Source organism: Aquila chrysaetos, chromosome 11, assembly GCF_900496995.4.
Source record: "Aquila chrysaetos chrysaetos chromosome 11, bAquChr1.4, whole genome shotgun sequence".
Lineage (NCBI taxonomy): Eukaryota > Metazoa > Chordata > Aves > Accipitriformes > Accipitridae > Aquila > Aquila chrysaetos.
Window position 1 is genome coordinate 178,629 of NC_044014.1, and position 22,881 is coordinate 201,509.

Sequence of the window (22,881 nt, forward strand, 5' to 3'; positions counted from 1 at the left end):
GGGATGTGATTTCTAGGCATACTCTTGGTGGCAAAACAAAAATTCAAGGACACAGGAGGCTGTTTATTAGTCCACAAGCAAGCATGAGCACACTGACTGTGGCAGCATTCACACCTTTTAGTCATGAAATCTTAAGATCTTTAAAACCATCCATTGCATAATTTACTTTTTGTATATGGTAAACTGCTGTGCTCTTACCACATCATGCAAGAGGCGTCTCTTCAGTCACTGTGTGCAACTCAAAAAAAAAAAAAAAAAAAGAGCCTGCCCTCCACCCCTTTTTTTTGCTTGTAATTCTAAAAAATTTTTATTGTGTAACATTGAAAGACTTAACAATCAACTTCTGGGAACTCTGTAACACTTTGTGTCAGGGGGTAATATTGTTTGGTTGGACTACTACCAATGCATCAAGGTGTTCACATGTTTTAAAAAGTACTCTCTGATTGACAGGCAGGAAAAAAGGATCCTCCTCCTGAAAAGCATTACTGAAGATATTTTAACATGTAAACTCCCACTGATTTTATTATTCCTTGTGTGTATCAAAGATGGGAACCTCTCACAGAGACAGCATCTCACTAGAGACAGGGAATGTTAATGCTGGAGAGCTGGTAAACATTTACAAAAACCATTTGTTCCTATGTCCAGAAGGGAACCAATGCCTTGTTCAAGAAAATGGGTTTTCCCACAGTTATAGGCATACTCATATTAATAAAGCAAACTAAATCTGGCTCTTAACAGAATATACTTGTGAGGACTTGAAAAATAACAGTGTTATGGACAGTGAGAAATATTGCTGACACCCTGTGTTTTATGAGAATGATTGATTAATTGTTGTTCAATGTAGACTTTGCTTGATGGAAAGAAAACATTTGTGATGCCTCTGTGGTCCTATTAAGACTAATTAATTCCTTCTCCAAATGAAGTGAAGACTAATTAGACTCTAATATTATTTTCCTATTTGTCCAGAACCACCAATTTTCATATCACCCTGTTGCAGCCCTCATTTTTATGTCTGTGCTTGCTGCATGTCAGAGTGTTTGTCTAACAGGGTGGCAAAATGATATAACACAACCATAAATGTAATCTATTAAGTGTGCTAGAGGGGCTAATGTGAAAGGAGTACAATTCAAATTTTAACAGTGGTAGTTAGGCCATGAGCTATATGTGGAATAAGACATGAACTGTTTCTCCATAAACTCTCAAGATAGAGCTTCACGCTAGGAACACAGGTTTAGATGATGAACCCCTGTGTGTCACTTAGGTCCTGCTCAGGTATTTTCCAGTATATTTAATTAAATTATGAACTTCTCTGTTGAAAAGGAACTACTGATACCTTCATGCTAATCCCACTGCTCCTAACAGACTGTGAATGAATGCCTGCTTACCCCTGTTTCTCTCTTATGCTTTCTTTACCTCCTCAATTTCTCCTGCTTCTCTGCTTACTTCTCTTGACAATACAAAAACGGTTCTCTCCAGAAAGCTGCTGAGCACACTGCATGACCCCCAGCCATCACTTTGTGTCTTTGACACTCTTGAAAAGTAGCACCTCATCTACCACGTTCTACTTCTGTGGCTCAGATTACACTCCCCTCTCTCAGGCTTTCATGTGTTCCACCCTGATAAATTGCCTCTCAACAAATGTCTGTTAACATCTATAAACCTAGCTCTCCAGAATATGTTTCCCACTTGGTTTTGTGGTACTGATTACATCCTCCATCCTAACATCCTGCACTGCATCTCACTCTACTAAACATTGTTTTCTTTATGATATAACTCCTTGACCAGTCACTCAGGGCATGAGACTTTCTTCTTATCTCACCATCCTCTAAGTTCAATCCACTTTTTCCTGCATAACCTAAACAATTGCCTCCACTCCTGTGGATTCCTCTACTATTTTTACTAATAGCATGCAAATCTAGCTTTTTATTTCTAATGTGTCTCCATCCCTCCTAGGCCTGTGTCTTAGCCAGTCTCTGTTTCTGAATGTTTCACAATTATTTTCAAAGCTGTGTGTCCAAAACTGTATGTGTGATCATCGATTCTGAGATTTGTGTAGCTGCTACTCTTTCTTCCTCCCACAATCCTGTTATCATCAATGACAAAACTGTCTCCTCTGACCTGGGGAACCATCTTTGTTCCACTTTGGCACAAATATTCTGGCCATGTCTGAAATTATTATTATTATTTCTAATCTCATTTTTTCCTCTGGCCACTACTACTATGTTGCCTTATCTCATGTAATCATGCCCTCTATTTTATTTTAGCCATACCTCTTTGATGTCCACAATACCTACTGCAGTGCATATAGAAGTTTCTTGTCTTCACAAGCAAGAGTCTCCATAATTCCGTCCTAACTACTCCTCATTTGTTGTTACTCCTGTCACTGAGTTCAAGTGTTACCATCTTTAACAAATATTTAATTTGCTTTTTCATAATTATCTATTGTCTTCTTCGGTGCCTTTTTGGATCTGTACAATGCTTCTCTAAATTTGAGTTGACAGTGAAGTCTGCAAACACTTTTTATTTCCTGTATGGCTAAACACTACTGTCACACCTTTAATTAATGATCTGAATAACAGCAGAACAGTTGAGTGCAAACAGTAAGTGGTTAAAATTCCCTTTCATTTTAAAAACTAACACCTTGACAAAGACTTCTCCATGAAAAGAATACTGCCAGCACTTTACTGTTATCCAGAGAACAGCAACAATTTGAAGCTTCTAATAATGTATAGGAAAATGGGGTGTGTGGGTGTGTGTGTGTGTGTCCATGTTTTCTTATTATCTTCCAACTTTAGTAACCAAAAAGTGCAGAAAATGCTGCAGTTTCTAAACAAATTTTTAATAAATCTTCTTCTAAAAGTCACTCCCTGAAAGTTATCTCAAAACTGTTTCCCATGAAAAAAATGTATATGACAATTGTTTTTGCACAGAAAAAAAAAAATCACTTCAGAACTTTTGACTATGAAAGTATTCAGGTGGCTGTTGCAGGAGCACTTGGGGAGAAAAATCTTGCCTTCTCTTTCTAGCACTTGCTTATGATGAGGCAAAAGGAAGCAGGGCTTAATGTCATGACTTCACAGGGTATTCCTATACGTTCTCTCATTCTGAGGATTCCTGTTTTGTTCCTGGTGTGCTGTAGTTCTCCCTTTTCTTCATAAAAAAGCTAAGGTTATTTGTCTGCTCTGTGGCTGAAATGTGAGCACTGCCCTAAAGATCCTCTATGAATACACTTCCTTATAATGTTTTGAGTGCAGTAATTCAAAGCCTGATGTCAGACTATCCACCCCACCACGCACAATGGTAATGTGACCTATGGCTAACCTCACACTGGCTATTAGTCTGTTAAGTGGGTGTGTTTCCATTCTTGTTAGTTGGAGACACTGTCTTTGACTATCTTTACAAACTGGTGTCCTCAATTAATTTATAGATGCAAACCAAGTTTTCCTTGGTGAAATAGTTTAAAAGGCTCACCAGTACCACTTCATCATGAGTGACTTTTATTGAAGATGTTATAGCCAGTTATCAGATGGCGGATCTCATTTTAACTTGCTATTTTCTAAGGTTTTCCATGCATTTTTACATTGTGTTTTTCTTTGCCATTACTTAAGTTTTGATGCTTTATTTTGTACTACAGCGCTGTACTCTACATATCCTCACCTTCTAAGGAGATAAAATAATTCTGTTGCTTTTAATTAAATACTAACACTTCTGCCAATTCTTCATGATTTAATACATCCAGTACCATTAACATGTGATTAACCTAGGTCAACATATCCTTGAAAGAGAAAATCCGAGTCTTAATGCAAGAATTTTTGCTTTCAAATCATACCTCACTAACAGACTAATGAGCACAAAAATATGCATACCAATAATAATTGAATACCTTACCCTTCCTGTCTCATAATATTTCCAAAACATTTAAGGCATATATATCTATTCACTTTTCTGATCTAGATCCTGCAGGATTAATGGTAAAGAATATGAATCATGAAAGGATGTGGCTGTCAGAGTGAGGTTCGTAGTTTGGGTTCAAGATTGAGCACTGCAAAAGTTCAAGCCCACTGAAGCCAAAATTATACTGTAAAAGACAATCACTTCATGAAATGTTGTGAGATGAATATGAAGACCATAGATGTCTTGCAGTGAATTCTCACATGTGCAGCTCATGATGTTATTTGTGGAGTAACTCCCTGCTTTGGATCTTACCATTCTAAAAAGAAATCAGGGCATTTGAATCTGAACAATCCTTCTACTCAGAAAATATAAAAAGCATAAAATTCAGATTAATTTTGAGTCCAGGATGAGTTAAGTGGAAGATCACAGTGTATAAAAATTGCTTATTAAAAATTAGGTTTTTAAAATGTTACAAATTACTCCTTTATGTCTTGCAACTAAATTTCTCTAACAAAGGGAATTGTCAAATAGCTACACAGCTTGACACCTCCAGCGTAAAGGGTGGTGAGACCTGGACAGCATAGTCATGGGTACCCTTTGTGGAAAAGGTTAAAAGGTATCAGCACCCACTGGCTTGCACCATTAAAGATAGGATGGTAGAGTTAACCAGACTGCCTAAAGACAGGGAGCCCCTGGATGCTCCCAGGTATTACTTGCTGAGCAGTGCCTTCTTCCTGATGCCTTGCCACTTGCTGGAGACCACATCCGTGACTTGTGGTGTCTGGCATGGCAGCAGCTATGACTGAGCAAGGAAACCTCACCATGATGCAGATATCTCTTCTGGAGCAATGGTATAGGTACCCATCCTGCCCTCCCCACATTTGCTCATTCACTCCAGTGAGTAACTCCAGTAGCTCCGCTTCATGTCAGTCCTGCTCTCCAGCCTTGCAGTTACTGTGCCTGGTCTCCAACCACAGGAGCTAGCCAGCACTTCATATGCATGTCACCCCTTGTATGGTCAACCACCACTGCTTCCTAACTTCTCCTGTTCTTCTGCAAAGAACACATGTTGTAGAAAAGGTCCAAAGAGTTGTCTCATGGTTTTATAAGATGCAAAACAAAGAGCATGACTGGGTCCTTTGCACTCATAGCTGTCCCAGGAGAGCAATGGGAAGTTGCGTAAAGTGGGAAAAGAGCAGGGCCAAAGAAATAGACCCCTTAGAGTGTTAAGGGAAAGCTTTACAGAAATACGCTTGCTGAAAGGATCACATTTCACCTATGCACTTATAAAGGATCTTTTAACAGAAAGATCGTACTCAATAATTCTTACATATCTGATGAAAAAGAAAATCATTATTATCATATTAGCTGTTACCTAAAGCAGGTATGCATAGTTACCTAGTATAACATAGTTTGTCTTCGATGTCAGATACACTATTGCCTGAAGCAGGCTATCTTTCCTCCCCTCACCAAGCTCCACTTTGCCTTCAGAAGTGAGGGCTGCAGACAGTGGGACACCCCCCCCCCCCCCCCCCCCGCAAACACATCCCCACGAGAAGGCTGGTGACAGAGAGGAGGAGTGAAGAGCTCATTCTTTCTCCCACATGTTACTGTCATTGCTGCTTTGGTGTTTAGATTGCCTTCACAGAGCTAAAGCAAAATGCATCAGAACGCCAGGGCTGTGCAGAAATATGGGGGGGTGAATTATTCTGTACGTCCATCAGTGTGAACGCTGCAAGGGGACATGAGCAGGAACGGGTGGCCAAGCAGTCCATGTGAGCATCCCAAGGCCAGAGTGGCTGCAGGGCCACGCTGCCCATGCCTGTCCCTCCAGTCCTGGCAGGGAGCTGCAGCTTTTGTCTCCTCTTGAGCATGAGAATTGTAAAGAAGTCAGCCTTTGCAAGATACCAGGGTTTCAGGATGTTTCGTACTGTGTTTCTGTGTTACCTTTCCCTGATCCACCAACATCCCCATCTGCTGCAGGAATGGTTCTTGACTTCCAACTCAGCAACATACTGCTCTGGGCCAAGGTTTGACCACAGATACCTCAGGTAGCCTGTCATTCCTTTTCAGGGGAATATAGTTTTTCAAACTGTAACTTAACAAAATAAAAAGAGAAGAAAAATCTGGTAGAAACAAAATGTCTTTATTCTGTGTAAAGAAATCATAGTTTTTTTGAAGTAAAACTGGACACTGGGTGATTCATTCCATATCACATTTCTATTGCTAAGGCCTGTACAGTATGTAGCTAGTATAGCTTCTCTATACCACTATGGAGCAACATTTGTTTCAACTGGCACTGTATTAATGTCTTATCTAGAAATAATGGTTTTCCATACTAAAGCATTTAAATATAGTCAGCTGTTGCCTTTTCTTCTAAAATGCATTCAATTAAGTATAGAACTTGTATAGGATTCAAAATCTGATATGCCAGGCCTTAGCAACATTTCATAGAATGTTCATCAAAGTCTGTTTAAAACAGAAGTCTGTCTATATTACACTGATGGCCTAGTTTGGTTTTGCATGTGCATAAGTGACATTCCACTAAAGCTAAGTATATTGCTGCACATCATTGTGTGAATTAAATGTATGAGATGGAATACAGCCATGGAATGCTGGCAATTTCTGTTCTTTTTTACTGTTTACAGAGAGTGTATTTTATGTTGCACTCCTTGCTTCTGATATCAAAGGTGTAATAACAAATTAATGATTTATGCCAGGATCAGTAGCTCAATTAAAAGTAGTGAGAATGTGACTTAGGCAGAAACAGGAATTTAAGGACTGAAGGGACAGAGACACAACTGCTCCTCAAAGGAGACCAGCAGTGTGGTGCCACTGGCTGCTGCAAGTTGCCTACTGGGCTAGGAAGTTGTTTATGCTTTCTGAAGAGGCATGCCCTAGCTCAGAAGTGAGAAAAGTAAAAATGTGCAAATGGAAATACAGACATCCAACATGCTCCAACGTAATGTGGCCCAGAACCTACATAATATTTGTATTCTCTAACCACTGATTTCTGAAAATTGTAATTGTTAAGCAACAGAAATAATAGTCACTTGGAGCTACATAGTCTCAAGAACATGACAGATCTTAGCTCTGCACAGTGGAGGCACATACAGGGAAAAACTTGTCCCACAAAGCTCAGCTTTACAACTCTAACTGGCCCTTTCTCCAGCATTCTTGCACAGCTGTACTTTCCTATACCCCACTAACTCCTCTTCTAAAGTTGAGTTAATAGAATAGTTCAGCTGGAAGGGACCTACAACGATCATCTAGTCCAAATTAATGTACTTCAAAAGTTGCCACAAGCACAGAAGATTTTTCTTGACAAAGAGGGAAGGCAGAGAGAGGATATGAACAGCTCTTGATAGGGCTTGTTTTAATAAAATAGTGCTTGGGAGTCTGGATGCCTTGTCCAAGCTGCTGGAGACTTTAGTGGCCCAGATGAGATTCTCATCAAGGACAGGCATAAGTGCAGAAGCCTCTGGCTTTCTCTGCTTTTTTAGGGAAAATACTCAAACAAACCAAAAAAGCCCTCAGACCTGTTCCTCCCTGAACCTCCACTGGTTGAAATTGAGTCAGCTGTGTGCTATATATTATTTATTTGTCCAGTAGCATATGGAAGCCATGTGCCACTTCATGTTTTTGTCCAGCTGACCAAGGAGCCATCATCAGCGTAAAACTCTCCTATCCTTACTGTGTTACATGCTAGCATAGCAAGACTGGATTCCCCTGATGTTATTTTCAGGAGCAAGCAGGCTGTGGATTGGGAAGAGGAATGCAGTGGAGGAAGGGACTCACCTTATGGCTGAGTGTTTGACTGCAACTGCAAAGCCAAGAAACTCTTACATGCACTCAGGAGCCTGGAATTTCAAAAGCCGGTGTCCACAGGAGCATAATGTCCCCACTGACAACATTATTGTATTAAGTGATGGTAACAAGGAAATATGCTGTAACACTGCATTAATTATCTCCCACCCTACATGGCACAGATTTTGTTTTCTGAAGCTGCCAACTCAGCAAAAGATCGGCAATTTCTGTGTTCATCTCCGGTTTTCCTCTTAGAAATGGTGCTACATACTGCCATGGTGGACATCTCACTGCCTCTTTTGTCCTGGGTTATCATTGCTCGCTCTGAAGTTGGGTTCATGCTGGACTCTGCAGTTTCTATGGCACTGCAGCTGAACATTTGAATCAGACACTTCCTGAACTAGAAAGTTGAAAAAAAGGAGATCAATCAAAAGACATAAGGAATTTTAAAATATCTCTATAAAGCAGTCTTTATCTGCTAAAACTCTTGGAAATTCATGAGTCAGTTGGGAATATAAAGAAATAGCCTCATAAAAAATATTTGCCTGTGCCACCATGAAGAACTCTAAAACTGAGACATAATAACATTCTAAAAAGATCCAGACTACTGGAAAATCTTATTCTAAAAAATAATTTTCCTTTTCTGCTTGTTACTAACCACATCTAATGGACAGAACTGGTTATTTCTCCTGGCTCATGAGCTGCTTTCATATGCGAATACCCAGCTATTCAAAGATGGTTTGTTTCCATCTTGTTCATATCCATGAACAGGGTAAGACCAGCATACATCTGCCATGCATTGGGAGATCAGGGTACTGTCCATAGGATGAGAGACAAGCAATAGCTCTTTCTGCAGGACTGAATAAATAAATTTATTAATCACTTCTTAGTCCACAGTCACTTTAATATTTTTCTTCTTTTCGCTTATATGCTTATACTCTGCTTGACACCACCACTCTTAATAGCTACATTCATTGCATAAATCTATTCAAGTTTATTACCATCCCTGTTACCACAGTGAACACATATCACTCTGGTTCATCCCCTTGTCAATTCTTCTTCTCTGCATCCAATCCTCTGCCCCCATTCCAGAGAAGAAAGCTCCCTGTCCCATAGGCATATGCAATGCTTCTACCCTCCCTGTACATACAACCACAAATGCAGCATTTCCCCTGACACAAATACAAGCTATTGAAAACTTCCACCCCACCTCAAAGTCAACTTACTGGTGTTGCATTCCTAAAGAAATATACAAATGCACTGGCACAGTCCTGAAAATAGAATTTTCATACAGAAAACTGATATTCACTAAGGGCTGATTTTCCTTTATATATTTAAATATATAATATTTAAACCTAATATTTATATAATATTTAAACCTAATAATCATTAACATTCTTATTTTAATAATGCACAGAGGCTTACACTATCTTCCAGTACGTAGATATAGAGTGATCTTTTTTAATTTTTTTTTTTTTTTTAGTTCTAAATGCTGGATATTGCAATGCTAGTTAACTAACATGTAGGTAGATAGAAATAATTCATTATAAAGCAAGACAAAATAACAAAATATGAGTGTTAAAGACACTTTGAGAGCATACAGTACCTGTTTGTTCATAAAGACATAAATTATTGGATTATAAACAGTGGCTGTTTTGGAAAAGAAAGCTGGAACTGCTGCCAGACAAGGATCCAGCTCAATGGAGGGGTATGCAGTGACTAGGATAGAAAAGGCGGCGTATGGCATCCAGCAGATTAGAAAGGCAATGATCATAACAACAACCATTCTAGTCACTTGTCTTTCAGGTTTCCTGGTACTTCCCAGCCTGCCTTGCGTATCTGACACCTTTAAAGAAAAGATAGAAGATTCTAGAAAACAAACAACAAGGCCTCCAACCAGTGAATTTAGTGAGCAAGCTAATAATCTGCCACGCTAGAAGGAAAGACCTGCTCTTCTTGAGTATGAGAGTACATCAGGATGCTGTTACTGGACCACAGGGTGTCAATGTTGTTGCTGAGGGACATGAATTACTGTATACTGTCATTATTAATTTTTCCTTTGCTTAAGTATCTTTGTATTTTTATTGTCAAAGTGAGAGCAAAAAGCAATTACTAGGACAATCTCTGTGTAGAAATCTAATTGCAGTCAGGCATGACTGCAGCCTGTAGAGACACTCCCAAGCTCGCTTCAGCCAAGTCATGAGGAGTGAAGCGATGGCACAGGTTTGCTGTCCAGCATCGCAAAAGTTAATCTAGCTCAGGTAACTTCATGGGTGCTGCAGCAGCCCACCCCGAGGCAGTGCAGAAATACCCTTAAATTTCATCTGTGAGAAAATTAATCCTAATGATTTTAGTCAAATCAGATACAAGATTTAGCCTCTATTTAGAAAGCCTTATGCAGAATAGAATGACTCTGACAGAATGAGCGACTGGCGGTATCTGATAACAATATGTTACCTCTAAAAGTATGAAACCGAAATTAGGCCTACATTTTTGGGTGATACAACTTGCCATACATCACTAACTTCAACAGAGCTACCTCGGCTTACAGCAGCTCTGGATCTGCACAAAGCCTAATAAAGCTAGACTTTTTGGCTTGCAGGAAAGCTGACTAGAGAACATTTTGGCTATACTGGTAGGAGCAGTATCCCCTTCTTCCCCTTTTCTGGTCTTTTTGTGAAATACATTTGCTGCTGTTCTGATAAACCAGTTTGTGTACAGCAAAATGTAACAAAAAGCACAATTCCATAACAAGGCAAATATGAGAAGCCAATACAGCTCTGAACCAGCCTTACAGCCAACCAACTTTAATCTTACCTACAAAACTGGCTTCTGCACCAGTCGGCCCAAGCACAGCATTGTCTTTATGAGATCTTTTTACAAGTCTCAGCAGTTTCAGATTTCTTCCAAGTTCTCATTCAGGCCACTGCCAGGGGCTAGCTTTAAGTAAAAGCTCTTGCCTTGGGCCACAGACTTTTCTCTGCTGGAAACTTGGAAAGACAGGCTCATGGCTGCTGTGGTCAGCATCAGCAGAGGGGAAATAAACCCAGGCAAGGTGGTGCAGGAAAGGAGGCTGAGCTGTCCCTCTCCCGCTCCAGCACCCGAGCCCCAACCTGCTCCCGAGGCCTCACACCAGGCTGGTCTCGCCAGCCCTCTCCTGCTGCCTTTTCTTGGTGCACCTGAGCCCTGGCCAGCCTCTAGCCACCACATCCACAGGGTGTAAAAATTCAGCTTTGGCTAACTGTTTGAGAAGTTTTCAGTCAACTCCCAATCTACCCCTGCCATTATGGCTACCCACAGTAACTGCAACAGTTCAACTGAAGGCATGATCATGACTTAATTACTGAAAAAGAAGGCCATCTTGGTGAGTCATAAGCAGATAGTGAGCCTGAATTCAAGCACTTTGTTTTTCATGCAGTCTTTGCAGACAACTAGGTGTCCAATATAGGCGTTAAAGACAGCACTCTGCTGTGGCTGTGCAAAGTCCTTGCCATGGGTGAAGTTTAGACCAGACTAATCAGCAGCGACCAGGAGAGTCTGTCAAGCTCTGTAGTGCTTTATAGCCTTCACCAGAAGAGCATCTATGATCTAATGACACCAGAATGACAGTGGGATTGGGGCATTTAGCAGGAATGCTCCCCCTCTTCTCATTGATCATGCATCTTAGGCAGAGATGTTGATACAGAGATTATGTGATGTCAAACAGTGTCTTTCTAGGAAACATCCTTGTTTTGTTTCTGATGACTTAGTGAAACAAGGCACTGTTAACGTAACGTTAGCATACATGGGAAGTAACTAATGATAACTCTGTGTGGCTCTAGAAAAACCTGATGCCAGATCCTGCAATAATACATGCTAATAAAGTAAGAATTTTTGGTGTAATATGGCCTTTTAGCTTTCCACAGTAATGTTAGAACTGAAAGGAGACATTTCCCCTAATAACTCTTGCACTGCACTCAGATAATTTAACATAGTTAGTACTTACAGAGGTACAGAAGCACCTCCTGGGGAGGGAGGTGTCCTTACCCCTGTAGAAAGTTGTATTTTATGTCATTCTTTAACAAACAATAAATACAACAACAACAATAATAGTGAATTGTCATAATACCTACAAGTTCTTAGGCATCAATGAAGGCAGTGTTAGGTGCTGAGCAAAGCTAAGATATTCCCTGTCAATATATGACATTTCTACAGCATTTTTTCATATACACTGTACCTACAAAGTGAGCAGCCCAGCCTCCCTTTCAGCAGAAGTGCAGTCACTTTGGGGAAGGGACACAATCTCCTGGATTGTGCTTTCGACTGTTTTGTCTTTGTCTCTTATCAGCCTGGCCTTTTTCTCACCTATGGCTTTTTGTGGATGGCAGTAGATTCCTTTCTAAATCTGAGAACACAAAACTGATAAGGAACCATGTACTGGTGCTTTATCTTACAAACAAAGGAATACTGCCATAATAATTTATCTCCATTGTAAACTGTTAATTAGAGCTTTTCCTAAAGACTGATTTCTTTCATGAGTTTTGCAGTTGTAGTGAAAGCTAGTCCTGGCATTGTAAAGCTGATGTCACAGGGACTGAGGGACCAGCAGACTTTACTAAGACAAAACAATGCCACTCATGACCAAGTCTGCACTGTGGCAGCCGTGGGACATGGCAGTCAAAATCTGGGAAGAGGGTTGGTTGGGAACATCAAGACCCCAGTTCTGGTGCCTGGGTCTCTCTCTGTTCACCGTAGTCAGATTTTTTAAAAATTGGTTTAGTTGTGAGATATATAGCTTTATGGCAATTCATTATAAATTTACAGAATATATTGCAGGCAGTTGGCTTTTATACACTAGACTGTGTTTTAAGCTGTTATGAGTAACAGAGGCCAACTCAGTTATCTCTCTCTGTAAAAGCCAGAGGCAAGGACTGGCACAAGCCAGATGGCTACAGCTAAATCGTTTGTGATGAGGTGCCCTGAGGCTACCCCAACGTTTCCTGGCTATGCAGTCTGCCAGGTCACTGAGCTGCAAGGGGAGTGTGAAACACACAACTTATTGAGAAGTGTGATTTTTTTTTTTTTTTTTTTAATGTTACTGCTCTTCTTTCTGGATAATGGAGAGAGGAGTGAGAAAGACAGCCGAGCGAGATCACACCACAGTGGCTCCAGGCCAATGCTGGGACCCACTACGTGGCACAGGTCGGTCTTCCAGAAGACATCCTGACCTGACCCAAATGACAAGATGGACTGTTCACCGGCTTCCGCTGTGACCGATGGTGGCATTTTCCTTCATTGCCTCCCTTGTTCCTCATCTCACCTGCTTTGTTTTTAACTTGCAGCCTCTGAAGTGGCTGTCCCAGAGGAAGGAAATGGCCCTTTTGTGCACCTCCTGAAACATCTGAGTAGCACATTAGCCACTGCTCTGGCAGACCCATGACAGTGCTGGATGCTTGGCAAGGGGTCCCCTCTCCTTCACACCCCCTCTGTTGGGTTGCCATCCCTCCCTTCAGGCCAGGCCACCCCACGGGCTCTCCCTCCCAGGGGCGGCCCGTTCCCATCCCTGCAGGGCCTGTGCCGTGACCGCCGGCCTGCGGGGAGGGACACCTGCCACCCGCCGCGCCTGCCTGCGCCAGAGGTGCCCCTGGCAGGAGCGGGAGCCCCGCAGGGTGGGTGCTCTGGGGTGGCTGTCCCCCCCTCCAAGCCAAGCGGCAGAGCTCCTTCCCTAAGGCAGCAGCGAGAGGGCTGCATCAGCAGTGTGGAGGTCTGCCCCACCCCGCTCCCTCTCTGCTCCATTTCCTCTGCAGGTAGGTTAGGACAGGGAAAAATAAAATACTAATAAAAGTTCTGGATATTCAGAATAACAGAACCATAGTTTTACAAGTTATGTTAGGAGAGCCTGCGTCGTCAACAACGATTTTCTTCAAGCATCTCTGTATGTTGTAATTCACGTCCCCCGCCCTCGCACCAACAGACACCGTGCCATCTCATCAGGAGCGCTGTGAGCACCAATGCACCTGTGCTGCAGTTCACATTCAACCTGGGAAACTTCTTGTATTTAATACTGAAATCAACCTCTCCCAGCCATTTAACCTTCTCTCCCCTAAATGCAGCCTGGAGGGAATCAAGAAAAAATCCATCCAGAGGAGTCACAATGTTACCTGAAGTACGCATGTTCCAATTTGTATTTTCTAATGAAAATATTTTTCGCATTTCCCTTCTGTTTTGTTTTACTTAGAGAAAACAACACTCAGAATAAATACAAGCATTTGACTATCCCAAATACTTTAAAAACTTCAGTAAACTGAAGAAATTTACTGAACTTATTACTGAAGCAATCAGACAAGGCAGCTTTGCAGTGAATAGAAATAACAATATTGTCCCAAAATATTGTCCCCAAATCCTGTCCCAAATAGGAATTTTCCTATTCTATTGTCTTATTTTTCACTTTTTGCAAATTCTCTTTCGGATCGCGTCAACATAATCATTAAATAAAATTCAAAAGTATTTCTCAATTCTTTTAAATGTTCCCAGACAATCTAGTATTTTATTTACTAAACAGCATTACATTATTTACAAATGCTACATCTTATTCTGCATGTAAGTGTTATAGCGTATTAGCCAGCACTCTTAAAATTTACAGATGCAGTCATTTTAAGCAAAATTCTGATTTACCTGGTTTGAGTCTTAAGAAACATCACTGAATTGAATTACAATTGTAAACAAACCAATACCGGGTCATTCAGTTTCTTTCTTTATGAGGCAGACATTCTTTCATTTGTATGATGTTTGGCTAATGAGATGTACTGATAAGTGATGCAAACTGCATACTTTGAAAAGTCATTTCTAACCATAGCATGAATTTCTGTGTGTAAGGATAATTATATAACAATGGATGATAACTGAGTGCATTTGCTGCCTGGAAAGTTGATCTCCTTATGTCTGATCTTTACAGAAAATCGAACACAAAAATTCCAAATGTTTGCATACATACACATTTAAAAAGTTTACTGATAAGTGCTTTTTCTTACCTTTCTTAGCTTCCGCATCAGTTTTCCATAGGATACCAAAATCACCAATAAAGGCACTATAAAACAGGTGGTGAAGAATGCAATAATGTACGTATGGTCAGTATAAGCTCGCGAGTACCTGTAAACACACAAAATACAGTGTGTATGTATTACTAATTTGTGTTCTTATTATTTTCTGGAAGTATTAATTTTGCTCTTCAAAGCTGTCACTAGTATTTTTGTCAACTGTTTTTATTCAAAGTGCCCCTTTACAACTCTAGTCATATCACCAGATGGAGCCCTGGGCTAGCTCCCTGGCCGTGGGCTAGGACAGGATCCTATGACCATAGGCAGAATATCATAGAACTGTGGGACAGTTCAGGTGGGAAGGGACATGTAGTTCAACCTCATGCTCAAAGTGGAGTCTGCTATGGGGTCAGACCAGGTTGCTCAGGGCTTTGTCTAGTCTTCTGAAAAAATCTCTCTTTGTCCTCTTTGAATCCTGACAAAAAGGACACGGTATAGGATGGTTATTTTCATTAGAGATGGACGCTCCTCCCTTTAGAATTCTTTTTTTTTTAAATCTATTCTTGGCAAATTTTGCTCAGTTTTGTTCCAACTTTCTTTACACCCATTTTTGCAGAGATGTACACCATGTTTAAACCTTTCCTTTAAATTCATGCCCCTGAGATGTCCTGAGCTGCAAGTTTCATTTCTTTACCATACTCTGCAAGAGTGGCCTTACCAGTTAGGCTCACAAGTAGTTCCAATCTTACTGGTGGTGTAACTGCTCCAACCCATTGTTGGTGGAATGGTCCAAATGAAGGAAAAGGTCCACACAAAGGCAATACCTAGGGCTGCATGCTTCCCCCTCAAGCGCATATTTCCCAATGGGCGACAGATCACAATGTACCGCTCAAAAGCCAACAGAGCAAGAGACCAGAGAGCAACAATGCCTATAGTAAGAAAACACAGTCAGCATCAAAAATTGGGTAGAGTCACTGAAAAGCAAACACCAGCCCACATCACAAAATCAGAGAAATGTTTAGGTTGAAAGGCATCTCTGGAGGTCATCTAGTTCAACATCACCCCCTGCTCAAGCACAGTCCATACAGCAGGTTGTCTAGGACCAACTCCAGCTGGGTTTTGAATAACTCCACAGGTGGAGACTCCACAACCCCTCAGGGCAACCTGTTCCACTGTTTGACCACCCACTACATCAGACACCTCTTCCATCAACCCAAGTTATGAAGATATGCAATTTATGTGCCTTATTCTAATATTTATTAAGAGCACAAGATTTTCGTATTTGTCTAGTTTGTCAGTCTACAGTCTACAGTATAAGGACTACAAAACCAAGCAGCTAATCGGGCCATTTGACTGATGATGACTTCTTTTTTTCTTCCGGTTCTACTCTGAAAAGCTGCAAATTATGTGTAGCTTCCAAATCAAGAAATTAAGATATATCTTCAAAATGCTATCTTTGCAAGAAATGTCATATTTCAGACTGTCATAAAACTCTAACCTACAGACAGGTGCCCACAACATTAAATTATCAGTTTATTAGGCATGTATCACCTGGTTGGCCACGAAAATCTTGAAATAGCCTGATCTTTCTCTATAGGACATGGCTTACATGCCATGAACTGATTTAGTAGCATTATCCCTCACAGACATTCCCTCTGTGTAGCTTAATCAGGCTGAGAGCAACTGTGGGACTCCTTTTTGGGCTGAGAATCAGCAATGTGTTTGATTTAGAGCAGTGAGAAGAGTTAGAAGGCTGTCTTTACTATGCAGCTTCAGAAATAGGAACAGGGAGGCAGGAATTAATGTCTATTTCAAGTAAGAAGATGTCCCATTTTAAACTAATTTCCCATTTATTCTGCAGAGGTGTATATACACAGGGAACTATGTGGTGAGGATTCTCCCTTTTAGAGTATTTCTAATACTTTTTGTGCAGTTAGTAAAACAAAACCAAGAAAAAGAAGCACAAAAAGATGTCAGTGTGTGGCGTGACTGTTACAGGTGTGCCACGGTTCCTCAGAACCACTGCAGGGTAGCTAACATAAGATGTTTCCATGCTCTGATATTTTCAAATGTGACAGTTTAAGAGCAGCCACTCACTCTTTTCCTCTCTCTATCCATATATGCACTGACCTAAATACAAAACTTTAAAATAGTTACACATAGTGAATTTTTTCCTGACATTGTTTTACCAAAACCCCCACAATGCTGTTATTCTATTAGCAAGCTTTTTCTCATTATATTAAACATATTCAATGATCAGTACACATGTGACAAGTCACTGATATATGACAGATATAGTGAAACATGTTATTCACTCACACGAGATCCACTACAGAATATATGTAACTGGGGAAGGAACCAGTGAGTTCAAAGGCATGCAAAGTCAGTGACTTGGGAAGCTGCAGGATAGCTAATAGAGTACACTGGAGGAAGTTGAAGGAAAAGAACATACAACTACAAACAAAATCAAGCTTACCAAAAAATGTGACAGCAAATCCTTCCAGTACACAAGCCCAGTATCCCATATAAAAATAACCTTTTAGATTCGTTAAAAAGCTGATGGTGCCACCAGTCAGAGAGACCAGGAAATCAGCCACAGACAAATTGACTATAACGTAATTGACAGGTTGTCTCAATTGCTTGAACTTAGAAGTTACCAGGATTACAGCCAGGTTCTCAGCAAGCGACAGGGAGGTCACCACCAACATTACTGCTGCCAGAAGGCTGAAGTGCCAGGGCTGGATGGAGTCCAAGGGACGACGAAAGGGATCCCATCTGGCAGGACTGGAGGAAGTGGACAACAGCGACTCATTTTCAGGTGCTCTGAGTGCATCCATTTTTTTCTCTCTCACTAGCAAAAATAATACTGTATAATGCTGGAGTTCCTAATCTGTCAATAATATTCAGGATTAAAAGGAGAAATTTGCTGTCTCCAACAGAAGCGTGAACAAACTCTCCATGCTTCTGCTTTCCAGTAATAGTCCAGGAAATGAAGTCTGGGTCAGAGGAAAGTTTAGTGCTGTGCAGTGAATGTGGGAACAGGGATGAGCAAGAAAAACTCTTAGAGCAACTTCTGCCCCTCTCCGCCAGTAGTCTCCTGCCTCTATCCTGCTGCAGCCGTATTTTTTTCTGTAATAAAACCCAGCATAGAAGCTGCAGGTTTCCTCCTTCTGCAGCAGCCAACAGCAGTGCTGAAATATCCCTCAGATCATCCCTACACTGTGGGGAAGAATGAAGCATTTTCTTGGAACCCTCTCTGACCTTTAGCACTGTAAAACTGAAGCTTTCCTTTTGTTAATAGCGAGGGTGGAGTGATCATCTTCCTCATGCCCTGTGCTGCTGGGAGCACAGCAAGGGGGAGGCTCCCACATGACTTGTTTTCTTGAAAGAGGGCAGCCCTGAAAAGATTAGCTCTGGATGACCAGAGCAGCTGTAAACTGGGCAGTAAGACTGCACTATAAACCCCTGCCCACATCTCAGGCTAGCTTATGGCCTCGGAACCGAAGCTCCAAATTAACTAAGTTTTCTGTGCTATTCAGTGGAATTTCAGCTTCTATCAGAGACTGTATAGATGTTATCCCTGATGAAGGCATAATAACTGCAGCTTTAGGACTAAAAACTCAAAGATGCACAACAATATTTTAAAGATGGAGTTTGTAAATACATGAAAAGAAATAAAATCAGTACAGCATGACAACAGACAGCAGGAAAATTAATAGCTAGTAATAAATTTCTGATAAGCATGACTAGATGTATCTGAACTCTTTAATAATCATTAGCAGGGTTACTTGTGTTTGTTTCCCAAGATGAGTAGCTCAGTCATCTCTGCACCCTAATGAGACACAAAACTGTGACAGATATTCCAGTACTCCTGTTCTAAAGGGCTGCCAGTAATTATTCCACAAATTAAGCTGTATACCCCAAGAATATGGAAATCATTCAGCTGTGTTGTAAATGACATAATTCTTAGGGACCGTAATTGTTAATCAGAACCTTAAAGTATTAGCCAGAGTCAAAAATACAAAAGCAATCCAGTTCCTATGTTGGGAGAGTTCACACTTTGGACACACACTACATACAACAGGTGAATAAACAAACAGGAGCTGGTGTGAGAGTGAAAATGAGTAACACTACCTGTCCATACATTTCCTTGAGTTTATATTTGCTTTGGTTTGTACATGAAACACTTTGTTAACGCAGCTTAAAATCTTTTGGTGTGCAGGAATGGAATCAGAAAGGTTTCTGGACACTGGCAGAAAAAGTTATGCATCAGAAAATTTCAGAATATTTTGAACTACCCCCCCCCCTCAACCTTACTTACCATAACCAAAATAACAAAGATATTTTTAACTCCCCCCTTACTTACCATAAGCAAAATAACAAAGATATTTTTAACTGGTTTGTATATACTCAACTGAAATGGAAAGAGACAGTGCTTAAGCAGATCAAATCTAGCAACAAAAATACTCACAAAATAATACTTATTCAACAGGAATATTAAAAAATTCCAAGTGTTATAAATAGAAGAAGGATCAACACACAGCAACATTAAAATGCCTTCAGCCAGTCCTTGTATGGCATGATTCAGCACAGTTCTACTGCCTGCATACTACAGCAGAAGATCCGGACCACAAGTTTAAAATCAAGTTTGACTATTACCTTGTTTGAAATTATATATGATTTTAAATTCTTATGAAATTAGAACTCTGGATTTAGCATACCACAGAGAAGGTAGTATCTGGATTTCTCTAAGGTACAAAACTATTGACTGTACATTGACACCCCTTTAAAGAATGGATAACTATTGTTTCCAGTTATTTTGTTGTTGTTTTATGCTATCATATTGTTCAAGTTGTTTGTATGAGTTATGACTTTGGTTACAGTTTAAATGCATTCTCTTTTCTTTATCTTGTGCTTCCTCTTCATTTAGAATCCTTTAAAAATATTCCTATACTGTCTTGGTTGCCTGTTTTGCTTGTTTTTCTTCAGCAGGTCAACTTTATCACTGAAAGTGATTCTCTGCAATATGCTCTCTTATTACAACTTACAGCAGTTGCACTTCTTCCAGCATCATAGGTTTGCATTTGCTACTTTGCTTTACATTTGCTACCTCTCTTGCACTGCAGGCCTTTTTTTTTTTTTGTCCAAATAATAGACATGGATTTTTTTTATTTTGCAATTTTCTTGTGAGACTGTTTTCTGAAGTCAGTATCGGATAAATTTAGAAAGACAAAGCATTGCCTTATGAGCACAGGGAGAACAGGAGCATCTCAGGTCTGTAGCCTCCACTTAAAAGAGGCAGCTGTTCTCCAGCATTACATCACAAGATCTTTAGCTCCTTTTATTAAGGTCTTGTTTCCCATTAGTGCCAAATTCCTTTTCCTGGACTTCCATATACTGAAAGTTTGTTGATAAACTCGGAGCACATGCAAACCGAGCAGTGCCTGTTTGTCCTATCATCTCACACATCTGACCTACTGCAGTCTTCATTTTCTTGGCTGGAATTGAAGCATGACTTGCCTCCTTAGCAAAGGTGTTCCTGACTAACACTTCATATGAAGAAGTAAGTTGGTAGGCAATAAAACAGCCTTAGGCTATGATTAAACTGCTGCTGGTTGGAGCAGGGAACATACAGTCAGTGAGGTGAAGAGGGCATGTAACTAACTAACAGCACTTGTGTAATATGCCTATGGTAATTCCAGCTGTAAGACAAAATCAGCACGACAAGAACTGTGCTAACTGAGATCAAATCTGGTGCCTGAAATTGTATGTGGCAGTTAGTGAATTAGCCCGGAATTTACCATTCCCACAAGACACAAGCAGGGAAATGAGCTATAAAGTCAGTGTGATATTTCAAGTGGTGCCCTTGGATTGGTTCTCTCAGCTTTTGAGGATGTGATAGTCAGTCCCAAGATGCTGCCATATAATGACAGCAGCAGCCTTCACGCCTCAAAGTGGTTGTGAAATATTTGCTTTGTCCCTAAGAAGGATTTGGTTTAGTAACATTTAATTAGCGCAAACAGCATTTTCTGCTATACAGAAGTTTTGTGGAAATCTGAAGTGAAGGATCCCACATTTGGTACAACCAAACTGGCTGCTGTGTCATACATGAGTGCCTATCTCAGTGACTGACCTGGCCACCCCGTAAGTTAACTTCTATTTTGAAAAAAAAACCCAAATCCAACCAGGGATTCAGGCACTCATAATTTCTGTGAGCAAATGGTGCTGACACAATGCACCCACACACTCTGCTCCCATCCCATCACACATGAATACTTCATCCCTTCAGAGCATCTAGCCTCTGGGCCAGCAACTGGGCTGAAGCTGGTACTTCTCCTTTGCCAGATATGGCTAAGGATTGTGTTAAACCAGTCTGAAATTAGCGGGTATGGCCTGAGTCTTCCTTCAGGGAAGCTGTGGTTGCATGTGCCTGTGCAAACTTGGAGGCAGCAGCAGGAGAGAGCTGCCCTCAGGTCCCGGCCATGGGAAGCCCCAGCTGCCCTCCTCTGCAAGGCCCACACTGGCTGCACTGGTTTGGGGTGGTTGCTACAGAAGAAAGGCAGTAAAAGCTGGTGAAAGCTACTGGGGAAGAACCCGGTGCACCACGGGCAGGTGCAGAATGTGTGGCCTTGGGAGAAGGGCTGGCTGGGCAGGGAGAGGCTTCAGGCACAGAGAAGGGGGAAAGGGTCTTTAAGAAGCTTGAGGGGAAATCATCAATTTCAAAGCAGAGTAAAATTTCAGACATGTCAGGTAGAAATCAGTCTTACCAATTCTGAGTTGTGGGGTTTTTTCAAATAAGATATTGAAAAACTCAGCAGCAGATGAGGCCTATGAATGACTTTGGAATTAAGTGTACTTACATTGATCTTTCAATGTCCTGTATTTGATAATGCCATTCCAATCACATATCCCTAAAAGGAGTATAAGAACATAGTTCACTACAGTATCTTTAAAAACACATACAGTAAGGCCACATTTTGTTCTGCCTTCAGTAGAGGAAAAGCTGAAGAGAATGCATGAGCATTTAGTTTAAACTAGAAATTAAGCAGAAATTATGGTGGTTTATGCATAGAGACTATTACAGCTTACATTACAAATCTAGAAACTATAACTCTCAGATCACATAAGCAAATATGCTTTTGCTGAGTCCAGTTAATCACAGAAACACAAAAGGGCTGAGGCTGGCAGGGACCCCTGGAGAGCTCCAGTCCAGCCCCTTGCTCAAAGCAGGGGCAGCCACAGGAGGTTGTCCAGGATCATGTCCAGTCACGTTTTGAATGTCTCTGTGGATGGAGACTCCATGACATCCCAGGGCAACCTGTTCCTGTGCTTGACAACCCTTACTGTAAAGATTTTTCTTATTTTATTTTTTTTAACCTAAGAATAAAAAATTCGATACTGCTTCACTTAAATTAAAGAGATATAAACCCAGTTTATTATGGGGCTACATTTAACCTTTTTATGCCTGGGGACGTTCAAGGAAAGTACCTGCAAAACCTAATGGCAGACTTTGCTTGAGAACCCTGTTACAGGACTGCAGTGATTGATCTCATTTACCTACTTTCAATATAGGCCCACATTCTTAAAGAACCTGTTGAAACTTGAGTGTAGGAAATGGGTTTTCTATTCAGTGAAACTTCTGGAAATTTAGACAAATATTCTTCTCCTGCTGCTTGACTAAACCAAAACCATTTGGAGCATTAAATCAGAAGTGGGAGTAGAGGAGTGAGTTGTTACTCCTGTGCAGCACCATATTATAAAGATATTGTAAAATACTTTCATATAACCCATTCAGAAGCTTCTATGGGAGGATACTTTGTCTAAAAAACACCCTGAACATCCAAGAGCTAATGCAAAAAATCATCAGTAAAGTGGGCTTTTCCAGTTGATCAGGCTGTGTCACTGAAGCATTCATTTCTAGGTGGTCAGTTTGCAAGTGTGCCTGTACAGAGAGTACTCCAGATATTGGCACCTGGTTTTTTTAAACTGATTTTTCCATCCATTTCTTCTTTTTTTTTTTAGCTGCAGTTTTATTTTCTCACAGTTACTGAAAGCCAGCAATTACACATTTAAAGTCTGTTATCAGAAAACACTGAACTATCATAATGGAAAAATTTTGTCCTTGCCCTTTTGAGTGACTTGGAGGAATTATTTTGCTCTCTTC

At 40.7% G+C, this 22,881-nt stretch overlaps 1 protein-coding gene across 1 annotated transcript; it reads right to left on the minus strand.

The window, feature by feature from the left end:
- Positions 1-6,041: 6,041 nt before the first annotated feature.
- On the minus strand, positions 6,042-17,554 carry LOC115348219 (vertebrate ancient opsin-like). The gene is made up of 5 exons (XM_030030613.2): positions 17,194-17,554; positions 15,436-15,646; positions 14,712-14,829; positions 9,308-9,547; positions 6,042-8,101 (listed from the first exon to the last, which is right to left on the minus strand). The coding sequence occupies exons 1-5, from the start codon at positions 17,552-17,554 to the stop codon at positions 7,871-7,873; spliced, it is 1,161 nt and encodes a 386-aa protein (XP_029886473.1). The 3' UTR covers positions 6,042-7,870.
- Positions 17,555-22,881: the final 5,327 nt, after the last annotated feature.

Excerpts from the sequence above, each read along its gene's own strand:
- LOC115348219 (XM_030030613.2), bottom strand. The coding sequence starts at position 17,554 with ATGGATGCACTCAGAGCACCTGAAAATGAGTCGCTGTTGTCCACTTCC. Across the intron at positions 15,647-17,193 it reads ATTTGCTGTCACATTTTTTG|GCATTGTTGCTCTCTGGTCT; the intron begins GTAAGCTTGATT and ends TTCTTACTATAG. Across the intron at positions 14,830-15,435 it reads ACTACTTGTGAGCCTAACTG|GTACTCGCGAGCTTATACTG; the intron begins GTAAGGCCACTC and ends GTGTGTTTACAG.